The sequence below is a fragment of the Macaca fascicularis genome, chromosome 10 (assembly GCF_037993035.2).
Source record: "Macaca fascicularis isolate 582-1 chromosome 10, T2T-MFA8v1.1".
Taxonomy (NCBI): domain Eukaryota; kingdom Metazoa; phylum Chordata; class Mammalia; order Primates; family Cercopithecidae; genus Macaca; species Macaca fascicularis.
This window is the reverse complement of record NC_088384.1, coordinates 91269492-91293481: the sequence shown is the minus strand read 5'-3', so window position 1 is coordinate 91293481 and position 23990 is coordinate 91269492. Positions and strand designations below refer to the sequence as shown.

At 46.8% G+C, this 23990-nt stretch overlaps 1 protein-coding gene across 4 annotated transcripts in view; it reads right to left on the bottom strand.

Moving 5' to 3' along the window:
• Positions 1-17904, bottom strand: part of MMP24 (matrix metallopeptidase 24) — a 52599-nt gene extending 34695 nt beyond the window's left edge. For all 4 annotated transcript variants that reach the window (XM_045362814.3, XM_074005147.1, XM_074005146.1 and 1 more), the window contains exon 1: positions 17532-17904. In XM_045362814.3, coding sequence (XP_045218749.2) covers positions 17532-17777 — 246 coding nt within the window. In that variant the 5' untranslated portion in view covers positions 17778-17904. The remainder of the gene's footprint in view (positions 1-17531) is intronic.
• Between the last annotated feature and the right edge of the window lie 6086 nt (positions 17905-23990).

Sequence of the window (23990 nt, the reverse complement as noted above, 5' to 3'; positions counted from 1 at the left end):
GGCATGTGCCACCATGCCCAGGTAATTTTTGTATTTTTAATAGCGACAGGGTTTCCCCATTTTGGCCAGGCTGGTCTTGGACTCCTGAGCTCAGGTGATCCACCCACCTTGGCCTCCCTAAGTGCTGGGATTACAGGCGTAGAGCCACAAGACATTATGTTTTAATCTGTAAGCTGCCTCAAGACATCCCCAAAAGAGGTGTGGTACAAACCTAAGCTATATCCAGTGCCTCCCTATCTGCCAACAGACTCTATTGGTTCTCTAAAAATTTGACTAAGATGAATTACAGCATTTGGGAAGTAGCTAGGGACCTCTGAACAGATAACTGCTGACAAGCCAGTCAGCCAGTGGAGTATTTTTTGAGCATCCACCTTGAAGCTAGCATGGAATTTAAAAATCCTCATTCCTGCTTATGGTAGGAGGTGAGGAACAGGGGGTCTTCTACATAAGCCTGCTCCAGCATTCCAGTGCTCTGGGGACTTAAAAGTAGCTCCTTCTCAGTGAAAAGCTGGCAACCTGGTTTATGCAGCTCCTTTTCTGGGATACTCAAGCAAGGAGCATCTCACAGCCCATCCGGATCCATTACGAACATCACAGAGTCTATCCCGGCCACATCAGGAGTCAGGATCTGTGGACTCAGGTCATAGGCAAATGTCTGGGCCAGAACTAAACACTGGGATGGATCAGACACATGGTGGGGCTAGGCCAGTATTAGTGTATTCTCTAATATTATCTAGGTTCTGTTTTCCCCAACCAGGTTCTCTGGGTACAATCCTCAGAGCCCACGAGCACATTCCTAGGAGGGGAAATGAGGTGGGGGCAGTCAAATGACAGCATCTAAACCAGGGAACAGGACATGAGGTTGGACTGGCATTGTGTGTGTGTGTGTGCGTGTGTGTGTGTATTAGAGGCTAAGGAAGATGGATCAGGGGTCAGACAATTCTAATTCATGCTGCTTAATCCTGTCTCTGCCACTCACTTTCTCTGTGACCCAGACAATCCTCTGCCTTCCCTGGGCAGAACTCCTGAGGCTAGAGCAAGGGTACTACATTCCAGTCATAGCAAGTCCAAAGCACTCTCTGCCGTTCACAGTTCCAGGTTCTTTCTGCTGCCTCCAAAGCCCATTCTCTTTAAGCACATTAGCAAACTCCTACTCATCCTTCAAGGTCTAGCTCAAATGTCACCTCCTTTGTTAAACCTTCCTTAGCTCTCCCTGTCAGAGCTAGTGGTTGCTCTCTTTACTCCCGCAGTACTTTGTACACACAACTACCACAATGTATCATACCCAGCTGTGGATATGTCTGTTTTTCCCACTAGATTGAATTCCTGGAGAACAGAGATGGTGTCATATTTATTTTGGTATCTGTTATAGTATTTAGCACAGTGTCTAACACAAGAAATAATCACTGAGTTCATGAATGAGTGAACGGTTGATCTAGGAGGCACTGCCTGGATATCAAGGAAGGGATTTCATCTTGGGAAGATTTAGTAATACACATGAAAGCACCAAGCACAATTCCTGGTATCTATTAGAGGTTTCAAAAAACACTTGCTGAAATTCAAGCTATTGTGGTTTGACTTCCTTGCTTGATGAGGTAATAGGTTCCATTGTTCCATTTGAAAAAAAAAAGAGATAAAATCCACTAAAGGAAAAAAGTCCCATTCACTTTTAGACAGAATGACCTTGCTTTCATCTCTTTACACCTAGATCCATTAATCAATCATCAGCCATGTCAGAAGTCTAACCTTTACAGCTCAGTTAGCCAATTCTTAAGATGTCTGTCACCCTTTAAGTGCGGAAAGAGGTGTAAACCCAGAGGAAAGTGAGAAAAATCTCAGAATGCAAGCAGAGACCAAAATAGCTGGACTGAGCCAAAGACATAGAGATCATAGACAATACGATGTGATTGGTCTGCCGGCCAGAAGGCAGGATTTGGGTTCCTGAGAAGCCAAAGCTGAGAAGTCCCGGAGTGGTGGCAGTGAAAAGAGAGAGCAGAGAATACCAAGGAGAACAAAATGTGGACAGAAGAGGGAAGACAGTGGCAGACAGCAGAGGCGGTGGTGAGGTTAGAAGTGGCAATGGGGGTGGCAAGAGGCAGATCTCTGGCAGTGCCGATAAGTGCTTCTGGAAACAGAGATGACCGTGGGGAAGGATGGAAAAGGTGGGTCAGTTAAAACAGTGGGGTCTCCAGGGGGCATTCGGGAGCATCACAGCTGAGTGGGAGCCTGAACCAGGACCATACGGGCCTGGAGAAGGAGTGAGGAAAATGATCAGGATTAGGTGTTTGATCAGAAATGAAGGGGCGAGGAGGTATTATCAGAAAGGCCAGAGGTAAAGTCTACAAAAAAGGACCAGGCAGGAAGATATCAAATTTGGAAGCAGGGGCTAGAAGGAGGAAGAAAGAATAAAAGATCCCCATGAAAGAGTTGGGGCAACTGAGGTCATAATCTAGGGTGATGAGGTGAGCAACAGGAAACAGGCATTGGTCTCAACATGCATGGGAGTTTCAAGTCCAGTTCTAGAGGCTTTATATGCAGAGGGACTGTGACAAACTGGAGCTTGACTAAGGGAGCGTGGCCGAGAGAGTAAGGGGACCGGGAACCATGTCCTGGGAGGACAGATGAGGGGTGTTTAGGTTGGAGAAGGGAGACTGTATTAAGGAGAACGGGAGCATAAAGGAGGACATTCTGGTTGGTACAGAGGGCAAGACTAAGACCACAATGAGAGATTATAGGACAGAGATCTTGACTCATTATAAGAAACAACTTTTTATCATTCTACTATAAAGACACATACACATGTATGTTTATTGCAGCACTATTCACAGTAGCAAAGACTTGGAACCAACCCAAATGCCCATCGATGATAGACTGGATAAAGAAAATGTGGCACATGTACACCATGGAATACTATGCAGCCATAAAAAAGAATGAGTTCATGTCCTTTGCAGGGACATGGATGAAGCTGGAAACCATCATCCTCAGCAAACTAACACAGGAACAGAAAACCAAACACCACATGTTCTCACTCATAAATGGGAGTTGAACAATGAGAACACACGGACACAGGGAGGGGAACATCACACACCGGGGCCTATTGAGGGGTGGGGGGCAAAGGGAGGGAGAGCATTAGGACAAATACCTAATGCATGTGGGGCTTAAAATCTAGATGACAGGTTGACAGGCGCAGCAAACCGCCACGGCACATGTATACCTATGTAACAAACCTGCACGTTCAGCACATGTATCCCAGAACTTAAAGTAAAACAAATAACAACAATAATAATAATAATAATAAAAGAAATTACAGGCCCTGTGACCCCAAAGATATCCCTGAGTTTAAACACTGTTTTTCAAGGTTTTGTTTACTTTGCTTTGTTTCTTTTTTTTTTTTTTTTTTTTTTTGGAGGCTCATAAACAGGTCTATTCCCTGGGGGGCAAAAAAAAAAAAAAAAAAAAGAAACAACTTTTTAACAGTCAGAGATCTTCCAAGTGTAATAACAATGATACTAACTACCATCTTTAGAATGCCTACTAAGTACCCAGCACAGGCACTCTATTGTGCTAGGCACCCTAGAATGCAACAATTCCATGAGGCAGGAATTATGACCTCCCAATTTACAGATGAGGAAACAGATTCAAAGAGGTTAAGTAATTACAGCTGGCCCTCCATATCCATGGATATCTTGCGGATATGGCAGGCTATAAGGGACTTGAGCATCCACGGATTTTGGTATCTGAGAGGGTCCAGGAAGCAACCCCTTGTGGGTATCAAGGGATGATTGTATCCAGGGCCCTAAAGCTAAGAAATGGCAGAATTCAGGCATATTCCATATGGCCAGAGTGTTGGACAGGCAGCCCTTCCCCCTCCCAGGACCTCCTAAACCTTGCACTCCTTGAGTGCAATGCCTTATCTCAGACAATAGTGAGCTCAATACGCTGGTGCTATGTCAGGGTATGGGACCATCAGCTACCCAGTTGTCCAAACCGGCAGCCTCATAGGACCCACGACTCTTCCCTCTCCTTCACTGCCCACATCCCAATTTCTTTTTGTTTGTTTGTTTTGAGACAGGGTCTCGCTCTCAGCCATGGCTCACTGCAGCCTTGAACTTCTGGGCTCAAGTGATCCTCCCACATCAGCCTCCTGAGTAGCTGGGACTACAGGCGTTTGCCACCATGCCTGGCTAATTTTTCTTTTTAAATATTTTGTAGAGACGAAGTCTCGCTGTGTTGCTAGGGCTGGTCTTGAACTCCTAGGCTTAAGTGATACACCTGCCTTGGCCTCACAAAGTGCTGGGATTACAGGCGTGAGCCACAGCACTCTAGTCTTTTACCAAATAACTGTTGGTCCTACCTCCTAAACATCGAATGTTTATTTCTGTCCCTTCATTCAATAAATATTTATTGAGGACCTACTATGTACCAGGTACTGTGTGCTAGGGCTAAAAGAGCAAACAAAAACATTCTAGTCCCAGCCTGGCCAACATAGCAAGATACCTCTCTACAAAAAAAAATTGAAAAACGGCCAGGCGTGGTGGCTCACGCCTGTAATTCCAGCACTTTGGGAGGCCGAGGTGGGCAGATCATGAGGTCAAGAGATCGAGACCATCCTGGCCAACATGGTGAAACCCCGTCTCTACTAGAAATACAAAAATTAGCCGGGCATGGTGGCGTGCGCCTGTAATCCTAGCTACTCGGGAGGCTGAGGCAGGAGAATCGCTTGACCCTGGGAGGCGGAGGTTGCAATGAGCCAAGATCACACCACTGCACTCCAGCCTGGCGACAGAGCAAGACTCTGTCTCAAAAAAAAAAAAAAAAGAAAAAAGAAAAAATTAGCCAGGCGTGGTGACACACCCCTGTAGTCCTAGCTACTCTGGAGACTCTGGCAGGAAGATCCTTGAGCCCAGGAGTTGGAAGCTGCAGTGGGCTGTGGGCGACAGAATGAGACCGTGTCTAAAACAGAAACAAAAACAAAAAGCCAAAACACCTTTCTAGTTACTTTCTAGTAGTTACGGTCTAGTGGAAGAAACATGTGGGAATAAGTGCTGTGAAGATAGAGCAGGTTGGAGAGATGGAGAGTGATGGGACAGCTGTTTATGGAGGGTGATCAGGGACAATCTCTTTGAGCAGGTGACATTTAAGCAAGAGATCGGAAGGAAGTGAGGGAGTGGACCCTGTGGCTACTAGGAAAGAATGTTCCAGGATGGGGGAACAGTAAGTGTGAATGCCCTGAGGTAGCTTTAAGAGCTTTCCATCTCTGCAGTCAACAGCCTTTATGATGTGGTCCCTGACTCCCTCTGCAACCCCTTTTATCTTTCCCCACCTAGTGCTCTGTGTTCCAGTGAGTTCCAGTTCTCCCGGCCGTTACACGTATTGTTCCTTCTGTTCAGTTCACTCTTCCTTCCTCTCTCTTTGGGGAGTCTTGAACCCTTACATCTATTTCAGAAGGTCCTTGTACATCCCTGTCAGTCCCCCATCTGTTTCCTTATCGCAATTCTTATCACACTGTATTGTAACCACATGTTGAATTATCTGTCTCTTCCTTTTGACTCTAAAATGCATATATGTCCTCCTCATCATTGTCACCCTAACAGCTAGCACAGGGCCTGCCATAACCATGACAAAATGGACATGTTCGGTGTCACTTATAATTGACTACGTTACCATTTAGAAACGTCTATTAGCACTGGCTCAGTAGCCAGCAGCTTCTGCTCTCTGTGCCTTGCTCTGCTGTTATCTCTGGGTCCCTCACCTTGCCCATCTCCTTGGTCAATCCTAACTTGAGCAAATGGTCCACAGCAGCTTCAACCCCCCACACTAAGATACTATTGTATCACTGTATACAGGCATGAATGGTGGCCTAAGATCATTCTTCCTCATCCATTGCTATATTGGCTTAATGCTTACAACTGGGTTTTTTTCCTCAGTTTCTTTTTCTTTTCTTTTTTTTTTTGAGATGGAGCCTTGCTCAGTCACCCAGGCTGGAGTGCAGTGGTGCGATCTCGGCTCACTGCAAGCTCCGCCTCCCGGGTTCACGCCATTCTCCTGCCTCAGCCTCCTGAGTAGCTGGGACTATAGGCACCCGCCACCACGCCCGGCTAATTTTTTGTATTTTTAGTAGAGATGGGGTTTCACGGTGTTAGCCAGGATGGTCTCGAACTCCTGACCTCGTGATCCGCCCGCCTCGGCCTCCCAAAGTGCTGGGATTACAGGCGTGAGCCACTGCGCCCGGCCTTTTTCCTCAGTTTCTTTCTCTGGCATTCAAGTTCTAAGCTGAGACTGCTATGACCCTAATCTATTTTTCAGGGTCTCAGATTCCCTGCCTAGTTCTTAGACAGCCTCCTCCAGAGAGTTTGACTGTATTCTCAATACACCTGGGAGCTGAATGGGGTCCTAGCTAAAAAGACAGCTCACTTGGGACCAAGATGCTACCACATACCAAATATTACCTAACTTTTCTCTTTCCAGCTGAGTGCCCCTGGGCAAATGACCTAACTTCTCTAAGCATCACATTCCTCATCTGTTAAATAGATGTTTAAAGAAGGGTTGTTAGGAGGACTCAATGAGATGATGCACGTGGTAGGTAAAATAATGACCCTTCAAAGACATCCACATCCTAATCCCCAAAACCTGTGAATATGGTACCTTACGTGGTAAAAGAGACTTTTTAGAAATGATTAAGATAAGGATCTTCAGATGGGGGAGATGATCCTGGATTATCCAGGTGGGTCTAATGAAATCACAAGCATCCTTATAAGAGGAAGGCACGGGGGCTTAAGTCAGAGAAGGTGTTGGGAGACATGGGTTATAGCAGTGCTGCTGATGCTAGAAGGGGCCACAAGCCAGGGGATGCGGGCAGTCGCTAGACACTGGAAAAGGCAAGGAAGGGATCCTCTCCTAGAAACTCCAGCAGGAATGCAGCCCTGCCAATAACTTGATTTCAGTCCAGCAAGACCCATTTTGGACTTCTGACCTCTGGAAATGTAAGATAACAAGCCTGTGTTGCTTTAAGAAATAAGTTTGTGGTAATTTGTTACAGTAGCAAGAAGCATTTAGCAGATTCTGGCATGTAGTAAGTGTTCTTACAATGTTATTGTCTATTCCTGCTCCCATACTCCTCGGAGAGAACCCGCTGAAAGGCTTGGCTCCATTCCCGGCTCCCCCACCAACTTGCTCTTAGTGATTTTTTTTTTTTTTTTTGAGATGGAGTCTCACTCTGTCACACAGGCTGGAGTGCAGTGGTGCGATCTCAGCTCACTGCAACCTCTGCCTTACGGGTTTAAGTGATTCTCCTGCCTCAGTCTCCCGAGTAGTTGGAATTACAGGTACTTGCCACCATGCAGGGCTAATTTTTGTATTTTTAGTTACTAAAAATACAGGGTTTCACCACGTTGGTCAGGCTGGTCTTGAAGTCCTGACTCAGGTGGTTCACTTGACTCGGCCTTCCAAAGTGCTGGGATTACAGGTGTGAGCCACCGTGCCCGGCCCTTGGTGATTTTTAATAAGTCATTTCCCCTCCTTGACCACCACCTTTGGTTATTGCTGCCAGACCACATCACTGGGTCTCTCTGATGACTCCTCAGGGATCAGTCCTATCACTGTGTCAGTTCCCTCCACGTCTTGTCTCACCAAAACCCTGCTTCCTCCTCTACCCATATAAGTGAGGTCCCAGCCTTGCTGCTAAGACCACCTGAGTTATATGACTAATTTGTAAAATTTCATACTGAAGGCATGACCATTCAGGTATCTAGAAAATACACTGGTCAACGATACTCAGCAATCATCTCATTTAACATACTCATTTTGCAGAAGAGAGAAAGAAAACTCCGGGAGGGAAAATGACTCATTCCAAATCACAGAGCAAGCTGGTAAGGAAGCCAGACATGGAGGCAAGCATCTCTGCCTCTCGGAGGGCTTTCTGTCATGCCGCACCCTCTGCACTAGCTCTAGTTTGCCTCCAAATGCTGTCTCTTTTCTTTTTTTTTTTTTTTCTTCTTCACTTACAGCCAATCTAAAAAGGGCCCTCAGGATCGCCCACAATGCCCAGCTTAGCTTCTTGACAAACACCTTAATGGCGCAGCATTGCCTGTTGGCTGCCATCGGCTCTTGAGTGGGTGGTAAGTGCACTAGCGGGAATTCCCTGGCGCTCTGCAAAATGTCCTTGGCCCACTCCCAGGAGGCCACCACAAGCCAGATGATCACCATACCCGGGGAGGTGGCACATTTGGGGTTTTGGGTCAGCACTGGGATGCCCAAGTTTTGCAGTTCTGGGGAGGCCTCTGCCCACAGTCAGGAGTGTGGCCATGGTCTCATTCGCTCTCTGGAAAAGGAGAGGCCATAGTCTTCCTCGCCCTTTCCAAGGCCCTCCTGCAAATCTGCCAATTTTCTGTCCCCTGAGGCTCGACTTCTTGATGAGTTAAGAAAAGGGAAAAGTGAAGACAAAGACCAGTGGTCAGGTCTCAGTGTTTTTTTAATTTTAATTTTAATTTTGGAGACGTAGTCTCGCTCTTGTCATGCAGGCTGGAGTGCAATGGCACGGCTTTGGCTCACTGCAACCTCAGCCTCTCGGGTTCAAGCGATTCTCCTGCCTCAGCCTCCTAAGTAGCTGGGATTACAGATGCCCACTACCACGCTCAGCTAATTTTTTGTATTTTTTAGTAAAGATGGGGTTTTCACCATATTGGCCAGGCTGGTCTCGAACTTCTGACCTCAGGTGATCCACCTGCCTCAGTCTAACAAAGTGCTGGGATGACAGATGTGAGCCACCACACCCGGCCTAATTTTTTAAAGACAGGGTTTCACTCTGTGGCCCAGGCTGCAGTGCAGTGGTACAATCTCTGCTCACTGTAGCCTCAACCTCTTGGGCTCAAGCAATCCTCCTGCCTCAGCCTCCCAAGTAGCTGTGACTGTAGGTGTATGTCACCACACCCAGCTAATCTTTGTATTTTTTGTAGAGATGGGGTTTCGCCATGTTGCCCAGGCTGGTCTCAAACTCCTGGGCTCAAGCGATCCTCCCAGCATGGCCTCCCAAAGTGCTAGGATTACAGAAGTGAGCCACCACAGCCAGACCAAGCCTCAGTTTCTTAACTGCAACAGGGAGATGGTTGAACTAAATAAGCTGTAAGTCATGTTAAAAAGTTCCATTATTTTAGCCTAAGTGGACTGACCGTGAAGCTGATCTTCTGGTTCCTCATTGTCAGTCTTAAAGTCCAAATTATTTAGCATGACACTACAACCCTTACAGTGTGATGCCAATGTACCTTTCCAGCCCTATCTTCTTTAGTAGAGATGGGCTTCTGCTGTTTCGCTCAGGCTGGAGTGCAGTGGCGCAATCCTAGCTCACTATGACCTCAAACACTTGGTCTCAAGCAATCCTCCAGCCTCAACCTCCTGAGTAGCTGGGATTACAGGCATGAGCCACTATGCCCGGCTCTACCAGCCTCATGTTCTGTCCTGTACCTTCTGCCCTTCATTGCTTACCTCACGTACCCCAACCCCTAGCTATACTGACCTAATTGTGTTGCCTGGACACATCCTGCAGAGTCCTGCCTCTGCCTTTATTTCATTCCCTCTCCCTAGAATTCCTTTCCCACATGTACTCTGACCTCCCCATGGTGTGCTACTTCAAAATGCAACTTGAATGCCACTTCATCAGGGAGGGCTATCTGCCCGGGGTTAAATGGACTTTCTCTGTGCTCCCAATGGTGTTATATGTATCCTCATTTATAGCATATTTTGTATTACATTATAAATAATGGTTTACATGCCTGTAGTCCCCTTTGAACTCATCCTCATGGTAAGTTACAGCCTGGTGGGAGAGATAGGCATGGAAATACTAAACATTTCATTACAGTGGTAATAAGTAGAATGAAAGAGAAGAGCCAGGAGCTACAAAAGTGTGTGGCAGGAGATACAGGCTGTGATATCAGGGATGGCCTCCCTGAGAACATGACATCTCAGCTGACATCTGTGAATGAACAGAAGGCTAGGTGAAGGCTGAGAATGAGCATTCCAGGAAAGAGTATCTTACTGAATTCCTGAATGGGAAGGAGCTGGTATATTAGAACAAGAGAAGGAAGGACAGGGTGACTGGAGTCTAGTGACCAATGGGGAGAATGGGTGGTATAAAAAGAAGTCAGAGAGATGGGAAGGACTCAGTCACGCAGGGCCTCATCGGCTTCATTAAACATGTTTTTGTTTTTGTTTTACACAGGGTTTTGTGCTATGGCTCAGGCTTGAGTGCAGTGGTGTGATCTCTGTCCACTGTAGCCTCAGCTTCCTGGGCTCAAGCAATGCTCCTGCCTCAGCCTCCCAAGTAGCTGTGACTATAGGCACATGCCACCACACCCAGCTACTCTGTATTTTTTGTAGAGATGGGGTTTTGCCATGTTGCACAGGCTGGTCTCAAACTCCTGGGCTCAAGCAATCCTTGTGGGTGCCGGGTCCAAGGGAGTTTATAATATTGTTCTTCCAATTTTCATATGCATTTGAAAGTTTTCCATAATAAAACTAAAAAGAAGTGATAGTAGTACAGTAATAATAGTTTAATCTTTGTCCTAAGAGTCATTTTAAGCAAGGTGAGGGTGGGAGTAAGATGATCAGATTTTGGGTTGTTTTAATTTTTTTGTATTATTCAATATTTCAATCATTCAGAAAGGCATAAAATAATAAAATATATATTGGAAAATCACCAGCCAGCTTTGTCAAACATTAGTTTTTGTCATATTGGCTTCAGATATAACTGACTCCTGAGTGGATTGATTGATTAATTGATTGATTGATTTTTGAGACAGAGTCTTGCTTTGGCTGGAGTACAGTAGTTCAATCTCGGCTCACTGTAACCTCCACCTCCCAGGTTCAAGTGATTCTTGTGCCTCAGCCATCCAAGTAGCTGGAACTACAGGCACGTACCACCACGCCTAGCTAATTTTTTTGTATTTTTAATAGAGATAGGGTTTCACCATGTTGGCCAGGCTGGTCGCAAACTCCTGGCCGCAAATGATCTTTATACATACATATGTATAGAGAGAAAGGAGTAAAGAACAACTCCTGACTTTCTGGCCAAGTGCTTTTGGGGCCCTTTATGCCTCCTACGTGTTTGTGGCATAGAATTGAGTCTTTAAATTACTGCTAACAGGCAAAGCCAGGGCTCTGTTTGGGAGCCCTCCTTTGGGAGGCCAAGGTGGGTGGATCACCTGAGCCCTAAAATGAGTACTCACCCGTAAGTTGTGCTAAGAAAGCTTAAAAGCATTCAGGGCAGGAGCCAGCAGCCAGAACAACTCAAGAAGAAGCCCCAGTCCCTCTACTTCCTCAACATGGCTCTAAGCAGGTCGCTCATCTGCTCAGAAACCTTTAATGACTCCCCTCAGCCTTTGGACAAAAGCCAAATGCACAATCTGCTCTCAGCCTCCCTCTCCAGCCTCTTCTCCTTATACACTCTTACTAGAAACAGCAAGTGACTTGATGCTCCAGGCACATCATATTATCCACTGTTTCCTAAACATGCCATGCATTTTTGTGGAACCATGGTTCATCTTTTTCATTGTCTGGACGGACCCACTCACCCTTCTCCATCATTCTCCTTCCTCAAAGGTTCATCTCAAGTACCACCTTCTTCCTGAAGCATTCTCTGGCTTCCCCAACCTCAACTGGGGAACCTCATCTCCTCCCTCTTCAGTGCTTCCCTACACCTTGTTAAACCTCTAGCATGCATTCATTTATTCTCCAGAAAAGGTACCGACTTTTGTGTGCCAAGCACTATTCAAAGAAGTTGATGGGAATTAGATAACAAAATTAATTTTAAAATATTTATCACATGTCCAGAATGTATCATTCACTGTGCTAGGTACTGAGGAGATATTGGCTGTGGTTTGTTCTTCCTGTTTTGAGTTCAAACAATACCATACTATAGGGCTAGGCATTTCCTAAGATTAGTCTTTTGGGTACAATGATAATTTACTTTTATTAGTTCTAAAAATACCTCTTTCAAGGACTGGAGTAGGACATACTTGAAAGTAGAAGACTGGCTAAAAGGCTAGAATAATAATCCAGAATGGGAAACTTGCATAGTGGGCAGAGTGCTGAGCCCAAGAATAGAAAACCTAGCTTCTGTTCTTTGCTTTAATTTTTTTTTTTTTCTTTTGAGACGGCATCTCACTGTTTTGCCCAGGCTGGAGTGAAGTGGCACAGTCTTGGCTCACTGCAACCTCTCCCCCCGGGTTCAAGCAATTCTCCTGCCTCAGCAGCTGGGATTACAGGTGTGCTCAGATAATTTTTGTATTTTTAGTAGAGATGGGGTTTCACCCTGTTGGCCAGGCTGGTCTCAAACTCCTGACCTCAGGTGATCCACCTGCCTCAGCCTCCCAAAGTGCTAGGATTACAGGCGTGAGCCACCATGCCCGGCCTGCTTTAATGTTTATGAGCTATGTATGGGTCCTTAGACATGATGATAGACAATTCACATCATCTTTGAGTCTCCATTTACTCACCTATAAAGTGAGGACAATGTCTTCCTTATCTACCTCATGGTATTGTTGCCAGGACCAAATAGGGCCACATACACAGCATATGGGAAGTGCAAAGCACCTTACAAATATAAGCAGCTATGAAAGTAATATGACACCCCACGGTAAAAATAAGAGAAAATGAATTAAAAATACAGCAGACTAGATCCAGCATATGTAAAGGGAAGAACTTCCTAATAAGGGGGTGTTTTGTTTTTTTTTTTCTCCAGACAAGAATGACGATATACTGGAGGCCATGATCACAATGAAAGAATATTTTGATTTGGGAATATGTTGGTGCTTCTTAGTAGGTCACCCCCACCCCTCCAGTCATTTGGGGTCAAGCTTCCTTGACTGCAGCTTCAAACCAAGGACTGTTCTCCATCTCCTCAGCACAAATCACTCAAAACCAGTCTCAAGGGCAGGAATCCATAAGTCCTGGGTCTAGGAGTCACACTCTGTTACTTATTCATGTGGCCTGTGATAATTGACTTGTCTCTTTCAGCCTGTTCTGATTGTCCTCAGAATCAAGTTGGACACTAGGAAGGCCAGAAAAGTATTTGAGGAACATTCTACTCAGCAAATAAGAGAAGTGGTGCTTTTAATAAATCAAATGAAGGAAGCCAGTTAGAGAATCAGTGGGACCTCCTGATGTGTAAGATACAAAAGAAAGACTAAAGAAAGCATAGGATCCTGTTCTTTGAGCTTCAAGGGGTTGGGGGTTGTGGAGAAAAATAAAGCAAAGGAGAAGACAGACTGAATAAAAATTTTTTTAGGCTTGGTAATGAAAGATCATAGATATGAAATAAAAAATCAATGATAATGAAAAATGCTTTCAATTTAGAAATCAGGAGAACTGGGAAAAGTTCTCCAGTAGTTCAGAATCATCTACTATCAAGTTCTGTGCCCTTGGGCAACTCAATTCAAGAAGTATCTAGTAAGTGCTGTTGTAGGTACTGGGTGATCTCTAAGGTCAGGGTTATCTCTCAATTTCTTTTTTTTTTTTTTTTTTTTTTTTTTTTGAGACGGAGTCTCGCTGTGTCACCCAGGCTGGAGTGCAGTGGCGCGATCTCGGCTCACTGCAAGCTCCGCCTCCCGGGTTTACGCCATTCTCCTGCCTCAGCCTCCGAGTAGCTGGGACTACAGGCGCCCGCCACCACGCCCGGCTAGTTTTTTTTTTTTTGTATTTTTAGTAGAGACAGGGTTTCACCATGTTAGCCAGGATGGTCTCGATCTCCTGACTTCGTGATCCACCCGCCTCGGCCTCCCAAAGTACTGGGATTACAGGCTTGAGCCACCGCGCCCGGCCCTCTCAATTTCTTTCTATTGATGCCACGATCATTAGATGACTACCTAAAGAGTTATGAAAGAACTCAAGGGTGAGCTTGTGGAACCACTGCCAAAAGGAATAACCTTGCTTTCCACCGAAGGAAGTACAGGTTGGCAATGAGTCCCATCTCTAAGGAGGGTTTTAGAAGGCAGCTTGGACCTACATGCCCATGAGTGCTTATTTCAGATCTATGTAACTTTTTGAGATAAAGGATAAAGAGTAGAATCATTGATTGCTCACTGAATACTTAATGATGAGCATTGAGAGTCGGGGATTTTGTTCAATGTAAAAAAATAAAATATTTTGGTTGATAAAGCCCTGCCTAAGAACCAACCTTCCTCTCCCCAAAAATAATGTTTAACTATTAAAAAATAAATAGGGCTGGGCGTAGTGGCTCACGCCTGTAATCCCAGCACTTTGGGAGGCTAAGGCAGGTGGATCACTTGAGGTCAGGAGTTTGAAACCAGCCTGTCCAATACATCGAAAACCCATCTCTACTAAAAATACAAAAACTAACCGGGTGTGGTGGTGCATGCCTGTAATCCCAGCTACTCAGGAGGCTGAGGCAGGAGAATCGCTTGAACCCGGGAGGCGGAGGTTGCAGTGAGCCGAGATCACCCTGCTGCACTCCAGCCTGGGCAACAGAGTGAGACTCTGTCTCAAAAATAAATAAAAACAAGTAAGTAAATAAATAAATGACAAACTGGCTGGGGTTGCCTTAAAAGTGTTTCCGGAGAAGAGAGAAGAAAATGACAACTAGAGAAATCAGGGAAAGTTTATTGGAGAAGCAGGGCTTGAGCTGAAACTTTATGGAAAGGTTTCAAATGAACGTGCAGAAGGAAATATGTGACAATGTCCAGAGAAACATGGGCAGCCTGTCTAAGGGTAAAGGAGAAATTGAGCTTGTCTGGAGTAAGGATGCATTATCGATAAGCAGTGGGAAATACGGCCTGCTAATGGAGAGGTAGGGTGGAGTCAGACTCCAGAGGGCTTAAAAGACAGAAAGAGGAGTAAGCAATATTATCTGCTGGCTTAAAAGCAACAATATTTCTATAAGGTTTCAATCAAGTGATCCCCTAGTGTTCAGTGAAAGGATAATTAGGCACAATTTATTGAGAGAAGCAGTGGATATAATTTGTCTTTCAGAAAGTTTTCGACAATGTATTAGACATTTAAAATGGAGTCACTGTCAAATTAAGGGTGATGTTTTTGTCACTTAGAAAACAATAGATAGATATAAATGGTCACTTCCATGAATGAAAGGGGATTAAGAGTGCAGGGGGCCCCAAGAGACCTTGCTGGGACCTGTCACACTTAAATTTTTTATAAGTGATCCAGAAGAAGTAGAACAAAGTGAAAATTTCGGGACTTCAGATCATATTAAGCCCTTTCAGACAGGGAAATGCTATGCCAAAAGAGAAGGAAGGAGGAAGGGGTGGAGGAAGGGGGAGGGGGGGGAGAGAGAGAGAGAGAGAGAGAGAGAGAGCGAGAGCGAGCAAATGCTTGAAGGAAGTTACTACGTGCAATGCAAGATGGCAGACAAACGTCAATGTGGAGAAATGTAATGCACTCCGATAAAAATAATCCACACACAGGGTGTTGTGTTCCAGGCTATCAGTTTTGACCCAGGAAAAGGCTTTGGGATCTATTATAGATTGTTCCCTAAAGGCAGTGGCCTAGTGTGTTGAGGTCAGGACAGCTGACAGAGGGAAGGGGGATGCAGGTTGGGACCTGGAGACCAAAGAAGAAACCAACCTTCCTTTATGCAAAACCATAGGGTCCTGTATCTGGAGACAATGGTCAAGTTGACTTCTATTGAAAATTAGGGTCAAAAGATTTCTAGAAAAGAACAACTAAAATGATCCAGAGAATGAGTGTGGCTATTCTAGGGGTCTCGTGTCTTAGGGGGAAACTTAAGTTTAAAAAGACAAAGGCTAAGAGAGGTGGAATAATCAAAGCCTGTACAACTGATAAGGGTAAGGACTAGCTTCCTCTTAATACTTGAAATATCGTAGGAATAAAAAAGTTTCGGAGTTGAGATCGTCTAGCTCTCTCTCCTTATGTTAGACATGGTGAAATTCAAGCCTAGAAAGGGCAAGGAAATGGTTCAAGGTCACACAAACCAATGGGGGTGAAGGTCAGATCAGAGCCCAGGCCTCCTTAATCCCAGGCCAGGGTCTTTCCACCTCATCCTGAGCACTCAGGCAGTCTAAAGGAATCTTTTTCTAGGGTATAAACTTAGGATATGCACTACTTTGACATGTGATAAAACACATGCGAAAACACAAAGAGGCTAGGGAAAGTTTCCACAAAAAGTCAACCAGCAATTATAAAATCTTTGCAGGACAACTGCCAACTGGCACTAAAGGTTCTTTTACACACCGTATCTTTTTTGTTGTTTTGTGGAACCTGTAACCCTTTGAGAGACTGAAGAAATCTAGGGATCCTCGCCTAGAAGTAAACACATTTGCACTTACGAACACAAACTTGTACCCAATTTCAGTGCACGTATGACCTCCTGAGCTCCATGCCCAATTAAGAATCTCTCTTGAGGCAGATTCTTTTAAACAGACTGCCTGCTTCAACAAATACACTCCATCTCTTAGGATGGCTGAGGCTATCACTCTGATTTTCCTCAGCAAAATACCACTGTCCCAACATCATTCATTATAATTGCATACCTCTAGGTTGGAAGATACTCGAGAAATTACCCAGTCCAACTGCACCCCCCATGAGATATAGGATAAGGTCATGAGTAAATAAGGGGAGACTAGAGTCAGCCTGCCTAGGTTAGAATTCTAACTCCATCACTCACTAGCTGTGTCACCTTGGGCAAGTTACTTAACCTCTTTGAGTCTGTATCCCCATCTGTAAAATGGGGATAAAAATTGCAACTATTTCATAGAGTAGTTATGAGGATTGAATTGGATAATTCGTATAAAACATAGCACCAGGCCTGGCACATAGTGAGTGTTCAGTAAATGCTAGCTGGCATTATTGTGATGATGCATGCATCCATGCAAGCACTATGCATGCCTCCATCCAATCCCCTCCGAGAGCTTTTACTTGCACATGCCAGTGATGTGCAGCTCGCCGCCTCCTAAGCTGGTTGAGCAGCTCCAATTGTTACAAACTTCTTCCTATATCGAGCCCAAATTTGTCTTCTTGCAACCCCCACTCCCGCTGGCCCTAGTTCTGCCCTGTGGGGCCAAGCGAGAACAAGTCTATCCTACCTCCACCTGACAGCCCTTCAGCTACGAAGACAGTGATCGAGTCCTTCCTCCGCCCTCCCCCTCCCCCTTCTCCAGCTTGAACATCCTCGGTTTCTTCTCCCAACCCACAACAGACTGGCTGCGCTTACTATTTACTCCGAGGCGTTGTACGGTTCCCTTCACACATAGTCATGCAGGCCACACACCCCACAGCCAACACAAGCGCGACCCTCGAGCTCGGCCCCCGCCCGCTGCCCCTGTCCGCGGTGCTGAAGCAGCTCCCGGCCTCGGCGGCCCTCGGCGGCGCGGCCCTCCCCAGCCCCCGCCCTGGGCCGCACCGGCCCGGACCCCAGGCGCGGACCCCCGGCGCGCCGCCTCCGCGAACCCGGCAGCAGGCGCGGCCCGGCCAAGGCCCGGCCCCGGTGCCGCCCCCCGCCCTGCCCGGAGGCCCCGAGCCCGCTCCCCGGCCCCGCGCGCCAGCCCCACCTGCCCGGCGAAGGGCGCCTCCGCCTCGGCCGCCCGCGCCACCGCCACCGCCACCGCCACCGCCGCCCGGTCCCCGGACCCCGGCGCCGCCGCCGCCGCCCGCGCGGCGACCGGGAGGCAGCAGAGCGCGGGCAGCAGCAGCAGCAGCAGCAGCCGCCCGGGGACCCGCCAGCGGCTCCAGCGCGGGGCCCGGCCCGGCGGCGGCGGCGGCCCCGGCGCGGCGCGGCCGCCCCGGCTCCTCGGCATCCCGGCGGCGGGGCCCGGCCGCCCGGCTGCGATGGCGGCGGCGGCGGCGGCTCCGGCCGGGTCCTCCCGCTGCAGCCGCTGCGGAGCCGCCGAGTCACGGCGCCGCGGACACGCGCCCGGCCCGCCTGCCTTCGCCGCCGCCGCCGCCGCCGCCTGGGCCGCCAGCGCGCCCCCGCCTCCGCGCGCCCCGCCCCGGTGGGGGGCGGCCGGGGGCGCGGGGGCAGCACCCGGGAGGGACCTGCGAGGGAAGGGGCTCCCGGCCAGCCGTAAGGCAGGGGCCGCGGAGCGGCGCTGCGGAGGGGTCGCAGAGGCTAAAAGAACAGCTCTAGAGGCAGGGTCCGAAGGGGTGGAACTGGAGGTCGGGGTCTGGGGGGCAGCCCTGAGCGGGAGGGGGAAGAAGCTAAATCAGTATTCCTGGAGGCAGAACCACTGGATGGCCCTGGGGGAGCATATCCGGGGTTGGGGGTCCGGAACGCTGGGGAGAGGGTCCTGGGGAGTGGCATTGGAGGAGAGGGGGGTCTGAGAGGCAGCCTAGGGGAGGAGACTGAGGAGCGGCCCTGGGGTAAAGGCGGGGTTGGAGAGCAGGCTAAAGAAATAGCCCTGGGTCTGAGATTGTGAATCCGGAGAGGGAGCTCTGAGCGGCTCTCCTGGGCCGGGGTGGTGGGGGAAAGGGGTAGAGAAGACCTGAGGAGCGTTTAAGAGGGGGCATTCCTGGGAGACATTAGGTGAAGTTGAGGTGAAGCTCAGTCCCTCACCCCCTAGAGGAAAAGAGCTCATCCAGCTAGGAAGATCATCTTTCATCCAAAACAATCCATATTTATCAAGCGCTTTCTATTTGTAGGGCTCTGGGCTACTTGGGATACTGAAAGAAAAAAAAACAAAACAAAACAAAAAAGAGAAGGCCGATTTCCTGAAGTGCAGAGGTTTACAGCTTGATGAGAAAACATAAACGCAAAGAAAAACAGGATGGCAAACACCACGTGTCAACAAGGACACAGGCGGCTGCTCCAGGGGTCAAGGGAGACCTGATGAGGAGCTGGGGAAGTTAGGAAAAGGTGTAATGGAGGAGGGTGGGACTCTAGCTAGGACCTGAAGGAAAGGCTGGATTTAAACAAGGGGAGGGGAGAAGAGAGAGCATTTCAGGGAGGAAGTTGAGGGTGTACAAGATGTGCCTGAGGCGGCAGATAAGTTTCTCTGGAGCACAGGGTTCCTATAGGAAAGTGTTGGGAAGTGAGGGAAATAGTACAAGACAGTGAATGCTGGGATAATAAAATTGGGTTGTGTTCTGAAGAAAAATGGGGAGAGTGTCATTAAAGGTTGTGTGTGTATGTGTGCGTGTGTGTATGTGTGTGTTTAAGCAGGATGATGTGTGAAAAATAGTATTTTATGATTACCTGGTAATTTGGAGATGCAAAAAGGGGCACAGGCTTTAGTGTCAGACCTATGTTCATATCTTAGCTCTGTTCCATTTTTATAAAATGATGCTAGTATTAATGTATAAGATTGTTTTCAGCATGAGGTCCTTGACACTTAATAGATATTCCATGTTAGTTCCCCTCCCAGTGGAGAGAATAATGACCAGAGGAGGCAGAGAGATTGGTTAGGAGACTAGTATAATAGTCTAGGTAGAAGGAAATAAGGATAACAATAATAATTAACATTTATTGAGTGCCTAATACATACCAGTTACTGGGCTAAGCACTTTCCTGCACGATATCTCGTTTAATCTTTATAGATAAACCCTATGAAATAGATGCTATCATTACCCCTAATTTAGAATAAGGAAGTAGAAGGCTCTGAATAAGTTTGCAAACTTGCGTGATTCATAAGTGATAGAGCTGGATGGATTCAGAACCCATTTTTTTCTAGGATGGGGGTGGGAAAAGAGATAGATTTAAGAGACAGTGGGCATACAAGAAGGGGGAAAGGAGTTTAGAGTGATGGCAAATCGAGAAAGATGGATGGTATCATCTTCACAGAAATGGAGTCATCATGTGGAAGAACTGGCTTGAAGGAGGTGACAAGGAGCTCGGTTTTAGACTTGGTAAAACTGGGGTGACCACAAGATCTGTGAGATGGGCATGGGAATGAGTTCTCGAAGAGGGTGGAGAATGGATATTTTGGACACCTTCAGGTAAATATGGTAGTTGAAGCTAAAAGCAAAGAGTTGAAGAGAGCAAAAGGCCAAGGGATCCATCCTGAGACATACATATTCAGAGCCTGAGAATGTATGTATGTATTTTGGCTTGAGAATGTCAAGCCAAAAGTGAATCTAAAGATTGTCCAAAAAGACTAAAGAATTGGCCGGGCGCGGTGGCTCAAGCCTGTAATCCCAGCACTTTGGGAGGCTGAGATGGGCGGATCACGAGGTCAGGAGATCGAGACCATGCTGGCTAACACGGTGAAACCCCGTCTCTACTAAAAAATACAAAAAATTAGCCGGGCGAGGTGGCGGGCGCCTATAGTCCCAGCTACTCGGGAGGCTGAGGCAGGAGAATGGCGTAAACCCAGGAGGCGGAGCTTGCAGTGAGCTGAGATCTGGCCACTGCACTCCAGCCTGGGCGACAGAGCGAAACTCCGTCTCAAAAAAAAAAAAAAAGAAAATGACTAAAGAATCAGGATTATGGAGTATCACCAGAAAGAAGAGGAGAGGTTCAAAGAAAAGGAAGGAGTTGTTTGGGCGTGGTGACTCACACTTGTAATCTTAGCATTTTGGGAGGCCAAAGCAGGCAGATTACATGAGTCCTGGAGTTTGAGACCAGCCTGGCCAACATGGTGAAACCCTGTCTCTACAAAAAAATACAAAAATTAGCCAGGCATAGTGGTGCACACCTGTAATCCCAGCTACTCGGGAGGCTGAGGCTGAGAATCACTTGAACTTGGGAGGCAGAGGTTGCAGAGAGCTGAGATTGCGCCACTGCACTCCAGCTCAGTGACAGAGTGAAACTCTGTCTCAAAAAAAAAGAGAGAGAGAAAGAGAGAAGGAGTTGACAGTTGACAGTCTCAGAAGAGTCTGAAGACGGTATTAACATGAGTTGGACAGCTCATAGTCCTGGTAGGGAGATGATAGAGATAAATCATTGTGGTTACATGATGAGTTATGACACGGATGAGAACAAAGTGTTGTGAAAACATTGAGGAAAGAGCAATGAACTGCCCCAAGTTGGAAGATTTGGGAGGGGATATATTCCAGAAGGAGGAGATTGTATATGCAAGAAATGAAAGGGGGCCGGGCACGGTGGCTCAAGCCTGTAATCCCAGCACTTTGGGAGGCCGAGACGGGTGGATCACGAGGTCAGGAGATCGAGACCATCCTGGCTAACATGGTGAAACCCCGTCTCTACTAAAAAATACAAAAAACTAGCCGGGCGAGGTGGCAGGCGCCTGTAGTCCCAGCTACACGGGAGGCTGAGGCAGGAGAATGGCGTAAACCCGGGAGGCAGAGCTTGCAGTGAGCTGAGATCCGGCCACTGCACTCCAGCCTGGGTGACAGAGCGAGACTCCATCTCAAAAAAAAAAAAAAAAAAAAAAAAATGAAAGGGAACAGACTGGATTGAGCTCTGTCTTATTCTTCTCCTTTCCTCTAATACCAAATGCTCATGGAACTGCCAGTGATGATATAGCACTGTGGTGGTCCACCTTGACCAGCTCCCAAGGACGGTGCATGTGAATGACAGTAGGTATTGATGATAAGGAAAGAAGAGGCTGATAGAAGTAAATGGTTGCTTATAAAAAGAATCCCTAAGGTAGTCCTTAGTAAGAGGACAGTCCGGAGACCGCTGTGAAATCAGTTCAAGAGGAGGCTTAGAAGGTTTCAGAGCAACACCCCAAGATAGAATCACTGGAACTCTGACTTCTCAGCCTCCAGTCACCATGACGAGCATGGGATAAAATGGAAACAGCACTTGACTTAGCGTCGGATACCTGATTCAAGCACTGGCTCTGTCACTGACTTTCGGTGTGCCTTTGAGCAAGTCACTTCATTTCTTTGGGCCTTAGTTTCCTCATAAAATGAAATGAATGACCTCTGTCTTCTCCACTTCGTGGGAAAGACCACATGAGGGGTTGGGATTCACTTAATGAACTATATGGTAAACTGATCAGCTGTTAGGAAAAACTTTGACATTGATAATCTTAAGAAATATTATGTTGGGGCTGGCGCAGTGGCTCAAACCTGTAATCCCAGCACTTTGGGAGGCTGAGGCAGGTGGATCACCTGAGGTCTGGAGTTCGAGACCAGCCTGGCCAACATGGTGAAACCCCATCCCTACTAAAAATACAAAAATTAGCTGGGCGTGGTGGTGCACACCTGTAATCCCAGCTACTTGGGAGGCTGAGGCAGGAGAATTGCTTGAACCTGGGAGGTAGAGGTTGCAGTGAACCAAGACTCTGCTACTGCACCCTGGCCTGAGTGACAACAGACTCCGTTTCAAAAAAAAAAAAAAAAGAAAAGAAAAGAATTATGATATTGACTGGGCACAGTTGTTCACACCTGTAATCCTACCACTTTGGGAGGCCAAGGAGGATGGATCGCTTGAGCCCGGGAGTTCAAGACCAGCCTGGGCAACATGGTGAAACTCTGTCTTTACAAAAAATTAAAAAAAAATTTAACTGGGAGTGGTGGCACGCGCCTATAGTCCCAGCTACTGGGGAGGCTGAGGAGAGAGGATCACTTGAGACCAGGAGGCAGAGATTACAGTGAGCTGTGATTATGCCACTGCACTCCAGTCTGGGCAACACAGCTAGACCCTATCTCAAGAAAAGAAAAAAAGAAATGTTATATCAGTGCCTGAGCTCACTGTAGGGAAACTGGGTCCCCTCTTCCCTTCATCTCCTTTCTTATTTATTTATTTATTTATTTATTTTGAGATGGAGTTTCGCTCTTTTGCCCAGGCTGGAGTGAAGTGGCACGATCTTGGCTCACTGCAACCTCTCCTGGGTTCAAGTGGTTCTCCTGCCTCAGCCTCCTGAGCAGCTGGGATTATAGGCGCCCGCCACCACGCCTGGCTAATTTTTGTATTTTTAGTAGAGATGAGGTTTCGCCATGTTGGCCAGGCTGGGCTCGAACTCCTGACATCAGGTGATCCACCTGCCTTGGCCTCCCAAAGTGCTAGAAAGAACTACAGGCATGAGCCACTGCACCCGGCCTCATATTTCTTTATTCAACAAATATTTATTAAATATCTTTTTGGTGCTAGATACTGTGAGTGGGGCTAGGGATGTAAAGAAGATCAAGTTATAGTTGCCTTCTTTAGGAAGACAGTCGGTTGGGGAGATAGACAATTATACAGATAACAGGATAACATAATATGTGCTATAAAAGAAAAATGGGGCCGGGCGCGGTGGCTCACGCCTGTAATCCCAACACTTTGGGAGGCCGAGGCGGGCGGATCACGAGGTCAGGAGATGGAGACCATCCTGGCGAACACGGTGAAACCCCGTCTCTGCTAAAAATTAGCCGGGCGTGGTGGCAGGCGCCTGTAGTCCCAGCTTCTAGGGAGGCTGAGCAGGAGAATGGTGTGAACCCCGGAAGCGGCGGAGCTTGCAGTGAGCAGAGATCGCGCCACTGCACTCCAGCCTGGGCGACAGAGCAAGACTCCGTCTCAAAAAAAAAAAAAAAAAAAAAAATTAAATTAAAAAAAAAAAAGAAAAGTGGGAGTAGAGAGGAGGGAACAACTAACTGTCTAGAGATGGCAGGTGAGACAGACCTTGAGTGACCAGCAGGAGTTTGCTATGTAGAATGGGAGGGAAACCTATGTACAAAGATAACAGATACATATGGAGACAAAAACTATTTACATAGTAATACGAAGACATTATTTTCTTTTTAAACTCTCATTTTCTCATGAGAGTACTGGGTAGTTTTCTAGGGCTTCATGGCGCATTATAACAGATTGAATGAGAAGTAAATAGGATAATAGAATTATCTTCTATTAAACCAGACATAAAACAGATTTTCAAAAATGTAAAACAGTAGCATTCCTCTCACTATTTTTTTGTTTTGTTTTGTTTTGTTTTGGAGCAAAACAGCTAAATTTTTTTTTTTTAAATAAAAATGTTATGTTAACATGTTTATTATTGTTATTTTAAATGAATTAATATGTAAATATTTAACAATTTCTCAGTTTTGACGCCTAGTGTGATAATTATCAATGGATATAATCCACATAAACAAAAGTTATTTGGAGTCCTGAATTTTCAAAAGTTATCTGG